The sequence below is a fragment of the Phragmites australis genome, chromosome 6 (assembly GCF_958298935.1).
Source record: "Phragmites australis chromosome 6, lpPhrAust1.1, whole genome shotgun sequence".
Taxonomy (NCBI): Eukaryota; Viridiplantae; Streptophyta; class Magnoliopsida; order Poales; family Poaceae; genus Phragmites; species Phragmites australis.
In genome coordinates this window covers 32,851,355-32,869,158 of record NC_084926.1, presented here as the reverse complement: position 1 = coordinate 32,869,158, position 17,804 = coordinate 32,851,355, and the positions used below count along the sequence as shown (strand labels likewise).

The window sequence follows — 17,804 nt, the reverse complement described above, 5'->3', positions numbered from 1 at the left end:
TCCAAATTTCCAATTGATTAAACTCATGCTTCCAAGGTCACAACCTAATCAAACAGTAGTAGCTCGTGTTGCTAAGGTCCATATCAAACTCATCATATGTTACAAATTTGACTTTGGGATGAGGGAGGCCAACATTATTTATTTCGCAGAGTCTGATGTAATGTCTGGATCAAGTAGTACCGTATCATGGGTTACTCTTGCCATTACAGAAATCATATAATGACTGCAGCTAGATTAAGTCATAACTACAAAGTCAATATGTTGAATGCAGAACATGCATATTAGCCAGGTCAGTTTTCAGCAAACTTCATCCCTTTTCCTTTACACCAGAAAACTTCATTTTCTCTGCCTTCAAGGCAGGGCTAGCCAGTAGGAATATGCAACAGAAGAATTTATTCTTTTTAGATGGAGCAACAAATGAATTTACAGGCCACAGAACAGGGGAACAACAGGGTTTATTTTTTTCAATAACTCTTCCTTTTGTCTTTTTTTTTTCCAGGCTGAATTATCGCCAACACAATCCTCCAAGTTACTACAACATAGAGAGGAAACAAAAAAGGGAAAAGAAAAAAAAAAAGGAAAAAAGCAGAGGATTACGGTAGTACTGAAATGACAGGAGAATTAAGGAGGGGCTGCAATAACGCTGCACTTCCCTTGTTCGATCACGCAGCTGATCAGCTGCTCCGTGGATTAATTAGACGACAGAATACTGCATCATACATAATCCCTTTGGGAATTAAGGACACTACTAATTACTGCATAGCCCCAGCTGCATGCAGCAATCGACCAGCTGGGCGTCTGCTTTTCATCTTCTTCTTGGCATCGATCAGTAATGGCCGGCGCCGGCGCCATTGTTGGTGGACTTGTTGCCGTCTACGACGACCTCGGTCATGGCGACCTGGTCGGCCTTGCGCTTGCGTGATTCCATGATCTGCTGCGTGGATTTGTAGTAGATGGCGTACAGGATCACCTGCGCCACCGCGAACAGCACGCCCAGTCCGTTGGGAATCTGTATGCCAAAAAGAAAATACAGAGGCCACAACAGAAGATTTAAGTACATTAAAAAAAAAGACGATTTAAGTATGAACACAAGAATAATGATTCAGATCAGCTACGTCCATCATTTCTGGATTGCATAACCCAATCTTGATCACTAGGGCACGCACATTAATCTCCCAAATGTGAGCAAGAACCACTGCTACTTGCACGGAGATTAAAAGTGGTGTCGTGCCGTCGCCGCAGGATGACCGATGGCCATGCATCCAGGTACGGATAAGATGATGCGTTGTACTGCAGTTTGGTGCACCGACTACCGTGCGGCAGCCGTCAGATGGTCGGGACACATATAATAAATAAGGCGTCTGTCCATCTCTCTGTGCAGCTTTTGGTGATCGATGACGACGCCATGGATGCAAGTTGAATGCTGCATCGGGAACATCGACCGGCCAATATTGGATAGGGTGGACGGATACGCAGTGCACTGCTGGTACACAGACGGCAGAGATGATTGACCCGTAGGGACGGCTGCAGGAGCACCGGAGTGGACGACCGTCGGTCCGCGGCTCATCTGCGCCGCGCTGTCGATTGGCCGGCCGTGCATGGTGGCCCAGGCCAACCCGTGCTTTCAGACCTCTAGCTTGCTCGACACATGCATTGCATGTTTTAGGCATGTGCGGTAAAATCCAAGGGCTGGAAACTGGAGGCCGGTGCCAACTTGATCTACCCTACCGACTGCAGATGATAGGGTTGGCAGGGCACAGTCAAATTGGGCGGTCCAACAATCACTGACATGTGGGCCTTTTCGCTTGGTTTAGTACAGTAAAAGTTAATTTATGTTTTCTAGTTTCCTTTGGTTTTTTATCAGGTCCTGCTCAGTTCTTTGGCTGGTTGCTCGTAAGTGGAGTCTGATTTGGTCAGGGTCTTTAAATGCTCACTGCCCTGTTTTTGTACTGGTAGTGGTGTACTAGTGACGTATAGGCAATAATAAGCTTCCGTAATTTCTATACAACAAAATAAGGAAATAATCATTTTACTTACGGTGATGTAGAGGTCGAAGCGGATAAGGGCGTAGGCAGTCCAGCAGATGCCGTTGACAAGGGAGGCCAGGGACAGGAACAGAGGCATGTACTCCACGCTCTTCGTCTGGATCACCATTTTCTGATCGAAAAACACACACAAAAAAAGGGTTAATTATTACGGCCTGAAAAAAAAGAAACAGAGCAACGAGCAGAGGAAAATAAAATAATTGCCATTTTAGATATCGATACGATCCAAAAATACAATTTTAACTACTACTCTTATTATAATATATTAATAAAATATAGTAAAAATATACTATGAAAATATTTTTTAAAATAAATCTATCAATATCATTTTCAAATATCAAACTCAAAACATAAAAAATAATTTATAATCAATATTTAAAATAGTTGACTACGTATAATTTAAAATAACACTTATTTTAGACGGGAGAAAGTAAGATACCAGAATTGTACAGAAGAAGTGAATAGTGAAAAAATAAAGGAACAAAACAAAATTTAAGGTGCATATACTAAGAAACGACATGATTATGCATGCTTACGCGTGTGTGTATATTTTATTTTATTCTCCAACAAAGCTGTGCTCAATCGAATGGAAGCTAAACTAATCCCCATTTCTTTTCCTATGCTTATTCTCATTCCAACTGCAGTAATCAATCAATCAATATAATACAACAAATCTTCTGATGCCGACTGAAACCTATAATACAAGTATAATGAAAATATCAATCAACAATTGAATAACACCAAACCACACTAGTCACATGCAGCTACACCTGTATCCGTATTACGTACCATGACGGAAAGCGGCGCCGCGTACATGCCGGTGCCGAAGAGCACGCAGAGGATGCCAACGACCATGGACCGCCGCTCGTGGGTGTGCGCCAGGGTGAGCACGAGCGCGGCGACGCCGGCGACGAAGGCGACCTCGGCGGCGAGCAGGAGGAAGACCTTGCGGCGGGCGGCGCCGGCGGAGTAGACGAGGAAGAGGGTGACGTAGGTGAGCTCGATGGCCATGCCGGTGCCGTTGATTGTGATGACGAGCATGCTGTGCGGGTGCACCAGCGGCAGGCCGTACAGCACCCACATCATGCAGTTGAGCAGCGTTGCCACGTACGGGATCGGCGAGTACTGCTCCACCGACCGCTTCTTCCAGATGCGGTAGAACGTCGGCCTGCGTATTTGTACGCGCATGTATACGTATCAATTATGAGTATGTATGCTCTCAAAAAAAATCTATGAGTACGTATGATTAGTAGTATTTTTACTTGTTAATGATACATATAGATTATTTTCCGGATAGGTTTTGTATATTTTGCCAAATCGTTTTCACTCATAAAAGCTTCTACGTATGTGTGTATATGTGCTTCTTGCTCTGCGGCACGCGCGCAGAAAAATTTACAGTCATGTTTCAGCTGTCAATTGGATGTTTTTCTCAGTTTTCATCAAGGAGTGAATGAATTCTTACAGTGGGGATAGAAAGAGCACGAGGGCGGTCCCATTGCCTGCAGGATACACAAAAAGATGTTAAAAAATCATTCCAATTCTGGACTAAATTATCAACAAGGATGACAAACAAAATGATTGCAACTCCAGGAAAACTGGGGAAGAAAACAAGGCATGCATTGGTACGAAACAAACAAAGCTTGTGATGACGACATGCGTAAAGCCTTTTGGGGAAAAAAAGACAGAGAGATGGATGGAAATTAAAGGAGGGTGGAAGAGTGTGTGGGCGTTCAGGAATGAAGGATGCTGCAAGAAAAGGGCCCAGCACCCCACATGAGCGGCCACTGCCATCTACCACAGGCAGGCAGGCTCCACAGGTACCGTTTTCTGCCGCGTGCTGTGCGGTGTGCATCATCTACGATGTATCGGTGCAGCTTGAGTGCATGTAGTGACCGCGCCGGCGGCGGTGGCGGCAACTCACCTACGACGCCGATGGCCGTGCGGATGGTGTCCGCGGAGATCATCGTCGCTTGAGGGAGCTAGCTCGTGGGCGCCTGTCGATGGAGAGAGAAAGGAAGAGGAGGGCCGGGCTATCTCTCCAAGAGAGAAATATGTGTGGAAAGATTGCTTGATCAGGAGGAGGCAGATCGAGAAGCTAGAGCGAGAAGGAAGAAGAAACGGATGAGCTGAGCAGAGCTCCTCTGTCTCTCTCTGGGTTCTTGGTGAGTGACGAGTGAATGTGGCATCGACAGGACGCCGAAGCGGTGCTTAAATAGAGGAGCTGGCGCCCTGGCCCGACCGGACCCCGCCTCCATCTCTATCTCTATCTCCCTCTCTCCCTCTCTCATGCACACAGGGCAGCACACTGTCTGTGTTCTCTCTCTAGTTTGTCCTTGTTGGTGTACTCTCTCTGTCCAAGGGAATCGACATGGAGCTAGCCGGCCAGCCGAGTGGGTTGGCCCGGTTCGATCCATCACATTTTTCTCTTGTTTTCTTTTCGATTTTTCTTTTGTCTTTTAAATTCGGTTTTTCCGTCACAGCGTCTGTACCGTGTCCGAATGCGAATCGGATCCTCTGACTTCAAACTCTCGGTGTAACGGAACACAGTAAATAGGTACAGTAAAATAACAGAACCGTTGCTACAGTACTTTTGGTACAGTAAATTATCGTCAGAGAACTGTTCATATACTCACAATTTACTATTCACTTGTGACTTCATTCCTCTGAAGTCAGGGGATTCGGATCCGTCTGAATGGTGGATAGATAGAGTCTTGAGCGGGAGTGCCAAGGGACAGTGCCTTGTTATTTGACTTTTGGCTATTTTTCACAACAAAGTGAAAATAGGTTGGATTTTTTCGGCTCACCCATGTTCGAATTGTTTTAGATGCTAATCGGATCTCAGATATCGAATATTAATAAAAAAATCTCGAATATCGGAACAAATCTAGGATAGTTGTATTGGATATCAGGTATAAGAGAATAAAACCGTATATATCCGAAAACTATCCAACAATTACCTGAACCCATCTTCCAGAGTTTGTAATTTTTTCATACGGAGTCGAATAGAGACAATCTTTATATGAAAATTGTAGTTTTCGGTGAGATCTATAAGTTTGTAGATATCTTTTTTTATTTAAAGTAATTAATATGCTAAATAATTCATAGAAGCTTCAACCAACGTAACGGGCACTCATACATTTCCTATTTCTCTCTAACATAACTCATTCCACGAGAGTATATTGCTAATTTGCTTGTTGGACCTCTAATATAGTTGAGTTTTTGATACGAGGAATAGTTGAACGATCAGAACATATGTGATATATATGGTTGTTTCTTACTCAATATCCGAATAAATATTCGTGATCCATATTATCTGTATTTGTCTCATCACATATTCTATCCGTATTGATTCGTATTTATGACCGAGACTATATGCATATGTTTCTGTATACAACACCATCCGTATATGGCTCAGATTTTGATTAAAAAAAGGTGTGAGATAGTAATGATCCCATAGCTCCTTCGGATACAATCAATATCACTAATAATCCTCAAATCATACAAGATCTAATTACAAGAGCACGTGCACGACAATTAGACCACCAGGTGAACTCGTTTCTTACTGTTCATGCTTCTTTGGATGGATTACTACTAAATTTTTGTGATGTTTTATTGCTTAGTAACATAGGAGAAGCACCACAACCTTACCCAAATGTCACCCTCGAAGGTCAAGTCTACTCGTACTCGAGGCTGAGCTTGAGGTCGTGGTCGTGGTTGAGTCCTAGGACAGCACATCAGTAAAACGGGCATAATTCTCTCATATGAAGTCTTTTTAGGCAATCTTGGATATTCTGGAAAAGCTTACGACGATCCTTTTCCAATGGATATAAGCTCGACCAAATATTCCTTATAACTTAGTCAGAGTCAAAGAAATAAGGCATTGTGTCACTGTTTAGACCCTGTTAGGTCTTGTAATCGTATCGGTGTCAGAGTCCAGGTTGTGTACATCTCTTTCCACGGCTACACATCCCTAGGTCGACCTCCTCATGTCCCTCCTATATATACTCAGTAGACATCGTAGTTAAGGCTCGGGTTTAACTTAGATTATTCTGTTTTAGACAGTTTCACCGTTTATCAGTTTGTTGAACCCCAACTCGAGTGCTTCGTTGGAATTAACAATATTCAGATTGCATCTACCTGTTATTTCTTGTGTTCTCGATTCGTTTGCAGGAAAATCCTTCTTGGTGAGGTCAACCACGTCTTAGCATGGTTGATAACCACGGAGTAGTGGTGCAGTGGCTGCGAGGGTTCTCGATCTGTTCTGTACAAGCCTTTGGATTATCAACGTCGAAGCTCCACCAATCGACTTATCATATTACCTTTAGGAAGATCGGGCAAACGTGCATAAAGTGGTATCAGAGCCTCAATGGCCATTAGGTAATCTCAGTTATCCCCTTTGTTTCGTCATTTTCCATTACCTAGATTCCAAAAAATTACGTCACAAAAATATTTAGATCTAAGTTTTTCTGCTGTCCAAAACACTTTGAGCCTTCGCAATATTGTTTTCAGTATTCGCGTTGTTGAGTTTAAGTCCATCATGGGTGTCTTTGTTGCTGGTCGAGTCATCATGATCTAGTTTCTAGTGTTGAGTCTTGCTGTTTAGTCATCGTGTATCTCGATCTGGCCTTGTTTGCTATATCTGAGTTTGTGTATCTACTCGAGTTCGACCACTAGTCGAGTCAACCATTAAATCATGTTCGACCACTAGTCGTTTTAACCATCTACTCAAGTTCGACCACTGGTCGAGTCGACCATCAACTTGTGTTCAACCAGTAGTCGAGTCGACTATCTACTCGTGTCGGTGTATCAAGTAAAGGGGTTCCTCGGCTAGACAGGCCCCATGTAGGGTGCAAACGACCAGGGAAACATCTCCTAAAAAAATCTAATCAGTTGATGAGCTACCTCGACCAGTGCAAAGGCTCCAGCGACCAATCTTGCCGCATCTTCACACAAACCCACAACTAACCCCCCTGGTCATGGGACCTGATTGGACACGTGCCCGAGCAATTCTCTTCACCAGGCACCGGCCCCGACGGATAAGGTTGTGGGCGGTGCAGGGGGCATGTCCCATCCTGTAGCATTAAAGGCTACGGTGTGAGACTCTACAGGCTAGCGCAGCGTCACACGATAGATGATATGTTGTCAGTCATTCGGCAAGGCAAGTGGACAGAGATGGCGCAAAGAGGCAAGTGAACGGAGACGACGCCAAGGCTTGATACCCACAGGCTCAGAAACTACTGTGCGCCATCATGTTAGCCTCTCGCAAGCTCAAACACTACATCCAGGCTCACAAAATCAAGGTGATCTCCTCGTTCCCAATTAGAGAAATTCTCCATAATAGAGATGCAACAGGGAGAACAACAAAGTGGGCAGTAGAGCTTGGGGATTCGACCTTCAGTTCATCCCCTGAACTTCTATCAAGTCCCAGGCGCTGGCCGATTTTGTAGTCGAGTGGACGTCCTTTGAGCCCGAGTAGGTGCAGCGACCGGAGGCAGACGAGCACTAGACCTTGCATTTTGACGGGTCGTTCATGCTGAAGGGAGCCAGAGCTGGGGTGGTTCTGACCTCATCCAGTGGTGACATCCTCAGGTACGTCATTCAATTGTATTTTCCAACCACTAATAACACTGCTGAATATGAGGGCCTCTTGTTCGGAATGCGAGCAGCCTCCACACTTTGGATTAAACGATTATTAGCGATAGGGGACTCGCTACTAGTTGTAAACTAGGTGCAAAAGGAGTTTCAGTGCTCTGACTCGACGATGGTGGCATACCTCGCCGAAGTGAGAAAATTAGAGTGACGCTTCATCGGCTTTGAGGTCAAGCACGTCCCTTGCAAGGACAACTTCCTAGCTGATGAGCTGGCCCATCTAGCTTCTTCTCGAGAATCTGTCCCAGTCAGAGTCTTTGAAGAAAGGCTCTCACGACCATCCACTATGGAGAAACAATGGAGTACTCGAGGAAACACCTTTGGAGGCAACGCCTCCTTCAGTACTGTCAATCTCGGGCGACCATCATGTAGTCACCCTGCTCGGTTCGGGTACGACCTGGATGGTTCAGATCTTAGACTACCTTCAGAACCGACAAATCCCTAACGATAATGCGTCAGCAGAAAAGGTCTCGCGGCAAGTCTGCAGATACTTCCTGGTAGAGGGACGCCTCTACCTCTGAGGGAGCAATGACCTCTTACTGAAATACATCACTCAGGAAGAGGGGAGCACAGTGCTCTCTGATATCCATGGAGGCATATGTTGTAGCCACACTTCATACCGCACTTCAGTCGGAAAAGTATTCCGGTAAGGATTTTATTGGCCCACTACCCTTCAGGATGCCTGCGAGCTGGTGAAATAGTGTGAGTCGTGCCAATACCACGGCCGAAATACCAACCTACTAGCCCAGGCACTACAAATTATACCACTTTCTTGACCTTTTGCTGTCTGGGGGCTCGATATCGTGGGACCATTCCGTAAAGCCCCAGGCAGTTTTGAGTTCCTGTTCGTGGCAATCGACAAATTCACTAAGTGGATCGAGGCCGAGCCCATCAGGAAGATCACGCTGCAGCAGCGATTAAGTTCATATGGGGGCCGGTAGTGTGGTTTGGTAGTCCAAGCTGCATAATCACGGACAATAGAACTCAATTCGCTAGTAGTGCTTTCCAAGATTACTGTGAGGAAATCGGGACCAAGGTTTGCTATGCATCTATGGCTCACCCCTAAAGCAACGGACAAGTCGAGAGGGCAAATGGGATGATACTACAAGGGATCAAAACCCGAGTTTTTGATCGGCTTAAAAGCTATTTCAAGGCATTGGGTGGACGAACTCCCCACAGTACTCTGATCGCTATGGACGACCTCCAGCCGGGCCACGACTGAAACCCCTTTCTTCTTGGTCTTTGGCGTGGAAGCCATGCTCCCCTCCGAAATCGCCCTCCAGTCACCCCGAGTCAGCAACTACTCGGACAACGACCAAGTGGCGCGACGATAGGATGATGTAAACCTGATCGAAGAGTTCTGTGATCACACTGGTTCGAGCCGCCTGGTATCAGCAAAGCCTCAGGCGCTACCACGATCGAAGGGTACGACAACGAACACTGGTCGTAGGCGACCTCGTCCTTAAGGAAATTCAGAATAAGGCCAGTCGGAATAAACTCTCCCCTAAATGGAAGGGACCCTATAAGGTGGTCAATGTCACCCGACCTGACGCGGTCAAGTTAGCCATGGAGGATGGCTGTGAATTACACAACTCCTGGAACATTGCCCTGTTGCGCAAGTTCTATGTATAGGGTCACTCGGACGGGCTTGTTTTCTCTATTTTAGTAGGACCTTCCGAACAAGCGTGGAATATGACCTGTAAGTTCTCAAATTAAAAAACCAGACTCCTTGTTTTGTAGGACCTCCTAACCAAAAACGGACTCCCCGCAAATTGGTCCTCCGATCACAGCGTCCGATCGCGCTTGACGACCACTACCAAACGTGAGGACCAGCGCGAGGTTAACGTGTAAAGCCCGCCATGCACTTGCCTCTATATGCCCTTGAACAAGTCAAGGAACCTCTTATACTCCTCCCTGGGACGGTAGCTCACCGCTCCAGGGATCGGACGGTGACCAGCGTAGGGGACAGGATGAGCGACCAACGCAAAGGCCATGCTGGAGCTGTTGACCGGCCCCAGCGCGCCCCGAAGACCTCACTTCCGCTTCTCCAACTCTTCCTCCTCATCGATCTTCTTCTCTAGAAGGTTCCAATCAATTCCCTCCTAGTCATCTGAAATATTGATGACATTGGCCAGGTGGTCTGCCCAGGCAGGAGAGCGGGACGGCCCTGCAGCGGGCGGCTTTCTGAAGAATGGCGTAAGCTCACCGGATGCGGGTGCCATTCGGGCGGGTATCAGCTTTGATCTTGCGATCACGACCGTGACAAAAGATTTGTTCGGAAGCACCACGATAGGCGGATCTGGGGAGGGAAGTAAAACCCCTCCACCGATTCATCCAAAATCGTCAAACTCTCCGGTGAGAAGGGAGGGGAACACACCATGACCTCCAGGTCCGCCTACTCTATGGAGCCGAGCGCGAGACGGGACGAAGAAACTAGACTCTAGGCACAAAAGTGCTCAAAGGAAGGAACGAATGTAGAAGAAGGAATCGAAGGACCCTCAAACACCGGTCCTTTAAAAAGACTACAACAGCGTCCCAACCAGCACAACATTCAAATTGCTCGAAACTCGAGGGGGCAAGCAGAAAAGGCCAAGAGTCCTTCAGGTCCAAACGGTGATAAATATGCCCCCCTTTTCTTCTCCCCCCCCCCAGAGCATTTGAAACCTCCCCCCATGATGTGGAGCTCAAAGGTTGAAACTTTGAGGACGAACGGCATCAATAACCACTTCTGGGGTGAACTACGTTTGCCCTGGGACCCATGTGGTAGGATCAGACCAAACCACGATCACGGGGGAGCTTGGGATCTACTGTCGGTGTATCAAGTAAAGGGGTACCCCGGCTAGATAGGCCCGACGTAGGGTGCAAACGGGCAAGAGAACATCTCCTAAAAAATCTAATCGGTCGATGAGCTACCCCGACCAGTGTAAAGCCTCCAGCGACCAATCTCACCACATCTTCACACAAACCCACGACCAGTCCCCCTGATCGCGGGACCTGATTGGACACTTGCCCGAGCAATTCTCTTCACCAGGCACCAGCCCCGACGGATAAGGTCGTCGGTGGTGTAGGGGGCGTGTCCCATCCTGTAGTATTAAAGGCTACGATGTGAGACTCTATAGGCCGGCGCAGCACCGCACGACAGATGGGATGTTGTCAACCATTTGGTAGAGCAAGTGGACAGAGATGGCGTAGAGAGGCAAGTGGACAAGAACGACATGCAGAGGCAAGTGGACGTGGATGGCACGTAAAGGCAAGCAGACAAGGACGGTGCATAAGTGCACCGTTCCGTCCCGTCGCATTAAATGCAGCAAGATAAGGTTCTACGGGCTAGGTAAAGATGGGGCGCGGTAGCACGATATACAATGCTATCAGAGCAAAGTTGCATGCCTGGTACTCCGTAATGATGATCTGAGTTAGATATTAGAATCAGCAGAGGCCATCTGTGTAGAGCTCGCATGTTAGTTCTCCCTCTCCCTACTATATAAAGGGATGAAGACCCCATTATAACCAAGGGAGATCAATTCTTGCAATCTGCTAGAACACTGCTGTAACCAAGTGAGATCTACTATAACACAAAAAACATGATGTAGGGTTGTTATCGTCTAGGAGACCCGAACCTGTATAACCCCCGGTGTCCCCAAATCCTTCGTTTACACGCATAGACACATTCTCTCCCTGAAACACCGTTCACGCACCCACCGTCTGACATACCCCGGAATCACTATCACGAGACTACCCTCAACAACTAGTGATTGACCACTAGTCTCTTTAACCATCTACTCGAGTTTGACCACTGGTCGAGTCGACTATCAACTCGTATTCGACCACTATCCGAGTCAACCATCTACTTGGGTTCGACCACTAGTCGCTCCGACCACCCACTCGGGGTCTGACCAGGCACGCCGACCACCCAATTGGGGTCCCGACCAGGCACTCTGACCACCTAGTCGGAATCACCCACGTTCTCGGATCCGACCATCCTTTCAGGTTTGACCACCTAGTCGGATTCAACTATCCACTCATTTTTGCCTCCACAACCTAGTCGAAGTCTATCTATTTTTGACTGCTCTCGGACACCCTATGAACTCATCATATAAAGTATTGTCCGATAAAGTTTGAGTATCACTCGATAGCCCAAACAGAGGTAGCCAAAGTTCAGAGAGAGAGAGAGAGTATCTTTTTTTACTTTTATACCCCTACTTTATGGAAAACGTTTGTGACCCACGTACCTCACTTGTCTTAGAAAAGGCAGTAGAAGAGTTTTTGAGTTTGTGTCACATTCGCAAAAAAAGGGCAAGTAAGAAGCAAAGAGTGCCAAAAAAATTGCAAAGAGTGCAAAAAAAAAAGAGAGATAATTAAAAAAAAGAGAGAGAATCAGTTTGCATTGTGAATTTTGTCCCATTATGTTTGTGTCTGTTATAATTTTTGGTTTGCTTGAGCTAGTTCTAGGAACGTGCTCGGGCCAGCAACTGGAACGAGTACTGTGGATTTTTATTCAGCTTTGCTAATCTAATTTCAATTATTGCCATTCTTTGCTACTAAATATTACGTGTCCAAGCTACAACTTCTCTCGATCAGAATGGTTTCTCCCCTTGCAACTACCTCACTCGCACTCGATAAGGTATCACGAAACAGCCACCGGTTGTGCCAACTGCGGTGATTGGTAAGAACACATGCAAGAGCGTGGTAAGACGCTTGAGAGTGTGTGACTTCATCTCCACCACCCAGTAGTCGATAGGGATAATTTATCTTTTATTGTTTTCTATCTTCGACTAACCATAGTAGGAAAAGCTTTGGATGCGAAAGAGTGTGTTTTGAGGGAAGAACTCACAATGTTGTTGGATGATCATCAACAAACTATTAATGACAACATTGACAAGAAGCTTGCGGGAACAAATACCGCATTGCAATGCTCAATATACGCTTTGATCGATTGGTTAATCTACCACCGAACAATGGTCGAGTGGATCTTCATGGTGCAGCCTATGAACAAGAGGAGTCCATCGCGGATGATGAAATTTGAGACAAGAATGTGACGCTTTTGATGAACAACAAAGGAACCGATTGAACTCCAACCGTCAAGGTATGAGGGTAATAATTTGCAGCAACATAACCCACGTATTAATGATGATCCATTTGCTAAGGTTAAGTTTACTATACCATACCATCTTTTGAGGGTGGATTAGGAGATGATGGTGGAACAGAAGTTTAATACTCATTTAGTTCCTGAAGTGCTACTGACGTGGAGGATGTAGTGTCCGGCTACTTTGCACCAGCCGATGTAGGTGCAAACTACTTGGATAATGTTATTTTGGGTGGATCCTAAGGGCATATGGTTCCACCTATGTTCTGTTGTTGATAGGTGGTTTCTTCCGCTGCGTAGTTTCTCTTTTGGCAACGGATGATCTATTTATTGTCCTCCAAGCTCTCTTTTGTTGTAAATTGTCAGAAATTATTAATACTCAAAGACTTGTAATATATGTTACTTACTCTCTCTTTCTTAAGATTTGTTTTGATGATCTATATTGGAAAGACACGTGTTCTGATCTTGGGCACAAAACACATGCCAAACTACTAGAATGATATTCTGGTTAATTATTGCAGTCGTGATTATAGAAATGATCGACTTAATGATTAATTATAATACTATTTAGATGGTTCCTATAATGTTTTCTTCCATGTTTGTACTACACTTTTTGAGCATCACGACGTTAGGACTTATGACTAATTACCTATGGTGACATATATGCAAATTTCACTAAGTCCTCTTTATCATCTAGACTGACTATAGCAGTATCGTTATCCTCGATAGAAAAAAATCCAGTAGCCGAATACCAACCCATCAAAGACTTGCTACAAAGGTGAACTAATCATTTCATTAATGCTTTAGTAAACTTTGAATTGATTGAATCTAAGTCTAGTTATGGTCAATAATTACACATGTACATGGTGTACATACACTATGTCAAGAGAAAAGGACATCACTTTCCGTTCAGGAAGGAATGACAAATCGTAACTGACTTTTCTTGTAGGATTAAGGCCCAAGGTAATAATTTATGTGGCTACTATGTATGTGACTTCATGTATAGATGGACCTAAAAAAATTATAGTACTATTATCAAATCTGAGGTAAGTGGTATACATATTGATGATTAATTTTTAGTTCCTACTCGTGTTAAAATAGATTGATTTCTTCACTTCTGGTAATTGCAGGACCTCGAGCTGGAAACAGGTATCCTAATGCTACAGAGAATCAATCCAATTTAGTAATAACTCTGCGGGTTCATAAATGACCAAGTCATTCCAGAGTTCAGGTTGTACCATATTTCCAAATAGTATTGTTCGTAAGCCGTCCCTTCAATTAGCCTATGGAGTTTGTTACCTGATTCTTCTCCAGAAAAAAGCATTGTTCAGGGTCTTCGATCAATAAGAACAATTGAATGACATCGCTTCTTACCCTTTTGTTGCATACTTCTGTTAATTATAAACTTTTGTTGCAAACTTATATTTGTTATTATAAACTTTTGTTGCAAACTTATGTTTGTTATGATCTCTAGTTAATGACATGTGAAATAACATAGTTACGTATGCATGAATGAGATGAGATGTGAATGCATTGTGTATGTATGTGTGATTATATGCTGAGAAGATTATATGTGCATGTGAAACTTGAATGCATGTTTACCTTGCTGTATATAACATTTTTTGTGCTATTGTCAGCAACAATTAGATTTTGTAAATGGGGGGCGGGCATTAGTGCCGGCTCATGACAAAAAAGCGGCACTGATACGGAGACTATCAGTACCAACTTATACCAAAAATCGGCACTGATAGTAAAGTATTAGTACCAGTTCCTTGCTATGAACCGGTACTGATAGTCTTGGTATCAATGCCTTTTTTTTAATGAGCCAGCACTGATACTTATTATCAGCGATGGTTAAAAATCGGTACTGATAGTCCGTGACTATCAGTACCGAGTAATCAGTGTTAGTTTAAAAATCGCTACAGACGATGTTTTTGAGCTGGCACTGATAACCATTTCTATAGTAATGATATCATAAAATGTATATGTCATATCATGAGAGCGGCAATGAAGCAAAATAGCTTCTCAAGGATAAAGGATCACAGAGACGGTTTTTCAAAATAATATATCTGTGACACATTATATAGACAGGTTTAAACAAAATAGCATGCGACCCTTACTACTCATAGCGATTTTTTTAGAAAACATGTCTGTAATCCTTACTACTCACAAATAGTTTTTAAAAAAATCTATCTATATATAATTTTGTTATATAGAAAATTATAACGGTCTATAATAAGATTAATATTACAGATAGTTTTATAGAGATATAACATATAACTATTTATAATGAAATATAAAATCTATTTGTGATAATTGCAGCATACAAGTACGTGGAAATTAACTTTGTAGACCTGTAGTACTACTACGGTCGCCTGCGTGTCCATGGATAAGTACGTGGGCGTTCGGCGTAGCTACCTTATCCGGCAGCAGCATACGTACCCTCTGACGAAGCTCGCGTGCAATCCTCCGAGGTAGACGACGCAAGCGGCGACGGACGACCAAGCAGGTCGTCCAAACAAGACCGGTTGTTAGGGATGGATGCATGCGTATTAATTAATCTCACGCACTTCGAGAACGTTCAAGCCCGGCAACTGCATGCCAACGACATGATGATCCATGCAGGCTTTATCTGTGTACATGGGTGTCAAACGGATCGGAGCGAAACTTTTCCGAAAATAGATATACATGTACCGCTAGCTAGGTGAAAAAAAAAAATCAAAAGTAACGGATTATAATTGTTATAGATGACATATCCTAAACGTGTTATTGACAAATGACAAGTAATAATCTATTACTAATAAGATCATTGATGATAGATCAAATTTAACCCGCCACTTATAATCTTCATAAGTGATAGATCATAATTGTGACTCGTCATTTATTATAAGTTATAAGTGACGGATCATAACGATGACCCATCACTCATCATTTATAATAGATGAATGGTTTTCGCGTTTTTTAATACGAAAAAGTTAAAAAAATATTTTTTCACCCAAACCAACCCAACTCAGAGTCATCATCACTCGCCATGTATCTCTTGCTATTTTCAAGCTATTTTTATAATCTGCGTGCCGTGGGAATCGAACTCATGACGTACCTCGTGTGCGTCTCCGCCTTACCACTCACCCTCGCTTGCGTACCTCGTGTGCGTCACCGCCGAATGTCATAAGTAACATGTCATAACTTGACCAGTCACCTATAACCCGTCACTTTTGAACTTTGTTTAAAAAGCACACAAACCAGTTAATCGGGAGTATCTTCAGTTAAATGGATATAACTTTTACATACGGACTCTGATTTTATATTTTTTAATTCTACGAACATCTACAGAAAAAAGTTACATCCATTTCCACCTGACAACGTGGGGTTACATGAATTTTTCGAGGTCAAAAATGGCTTGAAAGATTGAGTTCTCGTCCCGAAATTTTTTTACCATTTTCGAAACGCACGTTTGTGTTCATAGCCGTCATCCCTTACATCAAACTTAAGCAGAAATGTACAATAATTCCTATTCTAGTGTTTGTGAGGTGAGAAAAAATAAGAGAAAAATAAAATAAAAATAAAAAATATTTGTGAATACACTACTGTAAATCAAATTGCTATAGAAGAATGATATTAGCTTTTACCATTTTACTACAAATTTTATGATTTGCAAATCAATGCAAATTTTACTATTGGATACAAAAAATTACATAGTTGTTATTTTAAATTAATACTAGCTAGATTTCTAATTGATACATTATGAAGGATATATCAGACATGTCATAACTACGTAAAAGAACTGAAGAGTTGATGGGCTAATACATATAATATTCTATTAAACTGATTGACTAATATAGCTAATGATTCACTAATTAAGATTCTTTTATCTGCTCTCACATGTCAAAACTTGTCATTAGTGATGGATCAAAATTTGACCTGTCACTATTAACTCTTTAGATGAACCATCACTTATGACTAATTTAGGAAGATCAATCACTGATGAAGAGTCATAAGACAGGTCAAATTATGACCCATTACTTATAACTGATCTAGGATGACCTATCACTGATGACGAGTTATCAGTGACGTCTTATAACTATTAACGGTCACTTTAAACTAAGTGACGAATCATATTACAATCTACCACTAATTTTATATCTTCTTTATCTATTTTTCATATAGTGAATGTCACATGCACCAACAATGTTTAATTTCGCCCTTTGTTTTCCAGTGGACCTGCTGGTTTGAAACTTGCCATGTGTATAGAGATGATCTATATTTTATTCTTAGTTGGATTTAGTTGCTATATTGCTCTAGATTTGAATTTAGGTGGTTCTTCCTTGGTGTTGAATTTTCGAATGAGCAAAAGCTTCAATATGATATAAATTAGAGAAAGATCACTATTTTGTCATTGTAGATAATTTAAGAGTAGATTAATAGTTACATGAAAATAGATGTGGGTGTGTACATTAAAATCTATAGATAATTACAAATTTGCCACTACATGAACCGTTATTGTCATTAAAAAATTTCAAAATACTACTAGAACTGTCATTCGAGTGGTATCCTTGCAAAGAATAAAAAATCAGGGAGCTATTTTCAAATGCCCCTAAAATCTAGCTCTAATTTTCTAGTATGTGGTTTGTATATATTTTTGAAGTCTTGAATTTAAATGATAATCTAGTGAATTTCCTCTGTTCATTAATCAACATAGTGAATTTAACATAATTGATAGAATACTGTGTTGTAGAAATGGCATATCCACCCACGGGTCACAATCGGATATGGCATCCTTTGGAAGGCGGGTCCCTCGACCAGGCAGTACTGGAAGGAGATGTGCCTTCAAATAGAAACCAATCAAGATGTGAGGTTATTCAATGAATTTGTTCTAGATTTTGAAATGTTTAATGATTATAAGTTGAATGTGTTTAATTATAATGATTTACAGATGGATCGGTCATGGATGTACAAGGATCGAGGGCCAGAGTTCTTTGTTGGCGTTGAGGATTTTCTGAGGGCTGCCGTTGTGTATAAGAAACCAA

At 43.0% G+C, this 17,804-nt stretch overlaps 1 protein-coding gene across 1 annotated transcript; it reads right to left on the bottom strand.

The window, feature by feature from the left end:
* Positions 1 to 376: 376 nt before the first annotated feature.
* LOC133922243 (bidirectional sugar transporter SWEET4-like) lies at positions 377 to 4,242 on the bottom strand. The gene is made up of 5 exons (XM_062367481.1): positions 3,967 to 4,242; positions 3,508 to 3,544; positions 2,835 to 3,213; positions 2,038 to 2,157; positions 377 to 1,009 (listed from the first exon to the last, which is right to left on the bottom strand). Exons 1-5 carry the CDS (start codon positions 4,007 to 4,009, stop codon positions 827 to 829), a joined length of 762 nt encoding a protein of 253 aa, XP_062223465.1. The 5' UTR covers positions 4,010 to 4,242; the 3' UTR covers positions 377 to 826.
* Positions 4,243 to 17,804: the final 13,562 nt, after the last annotated feature.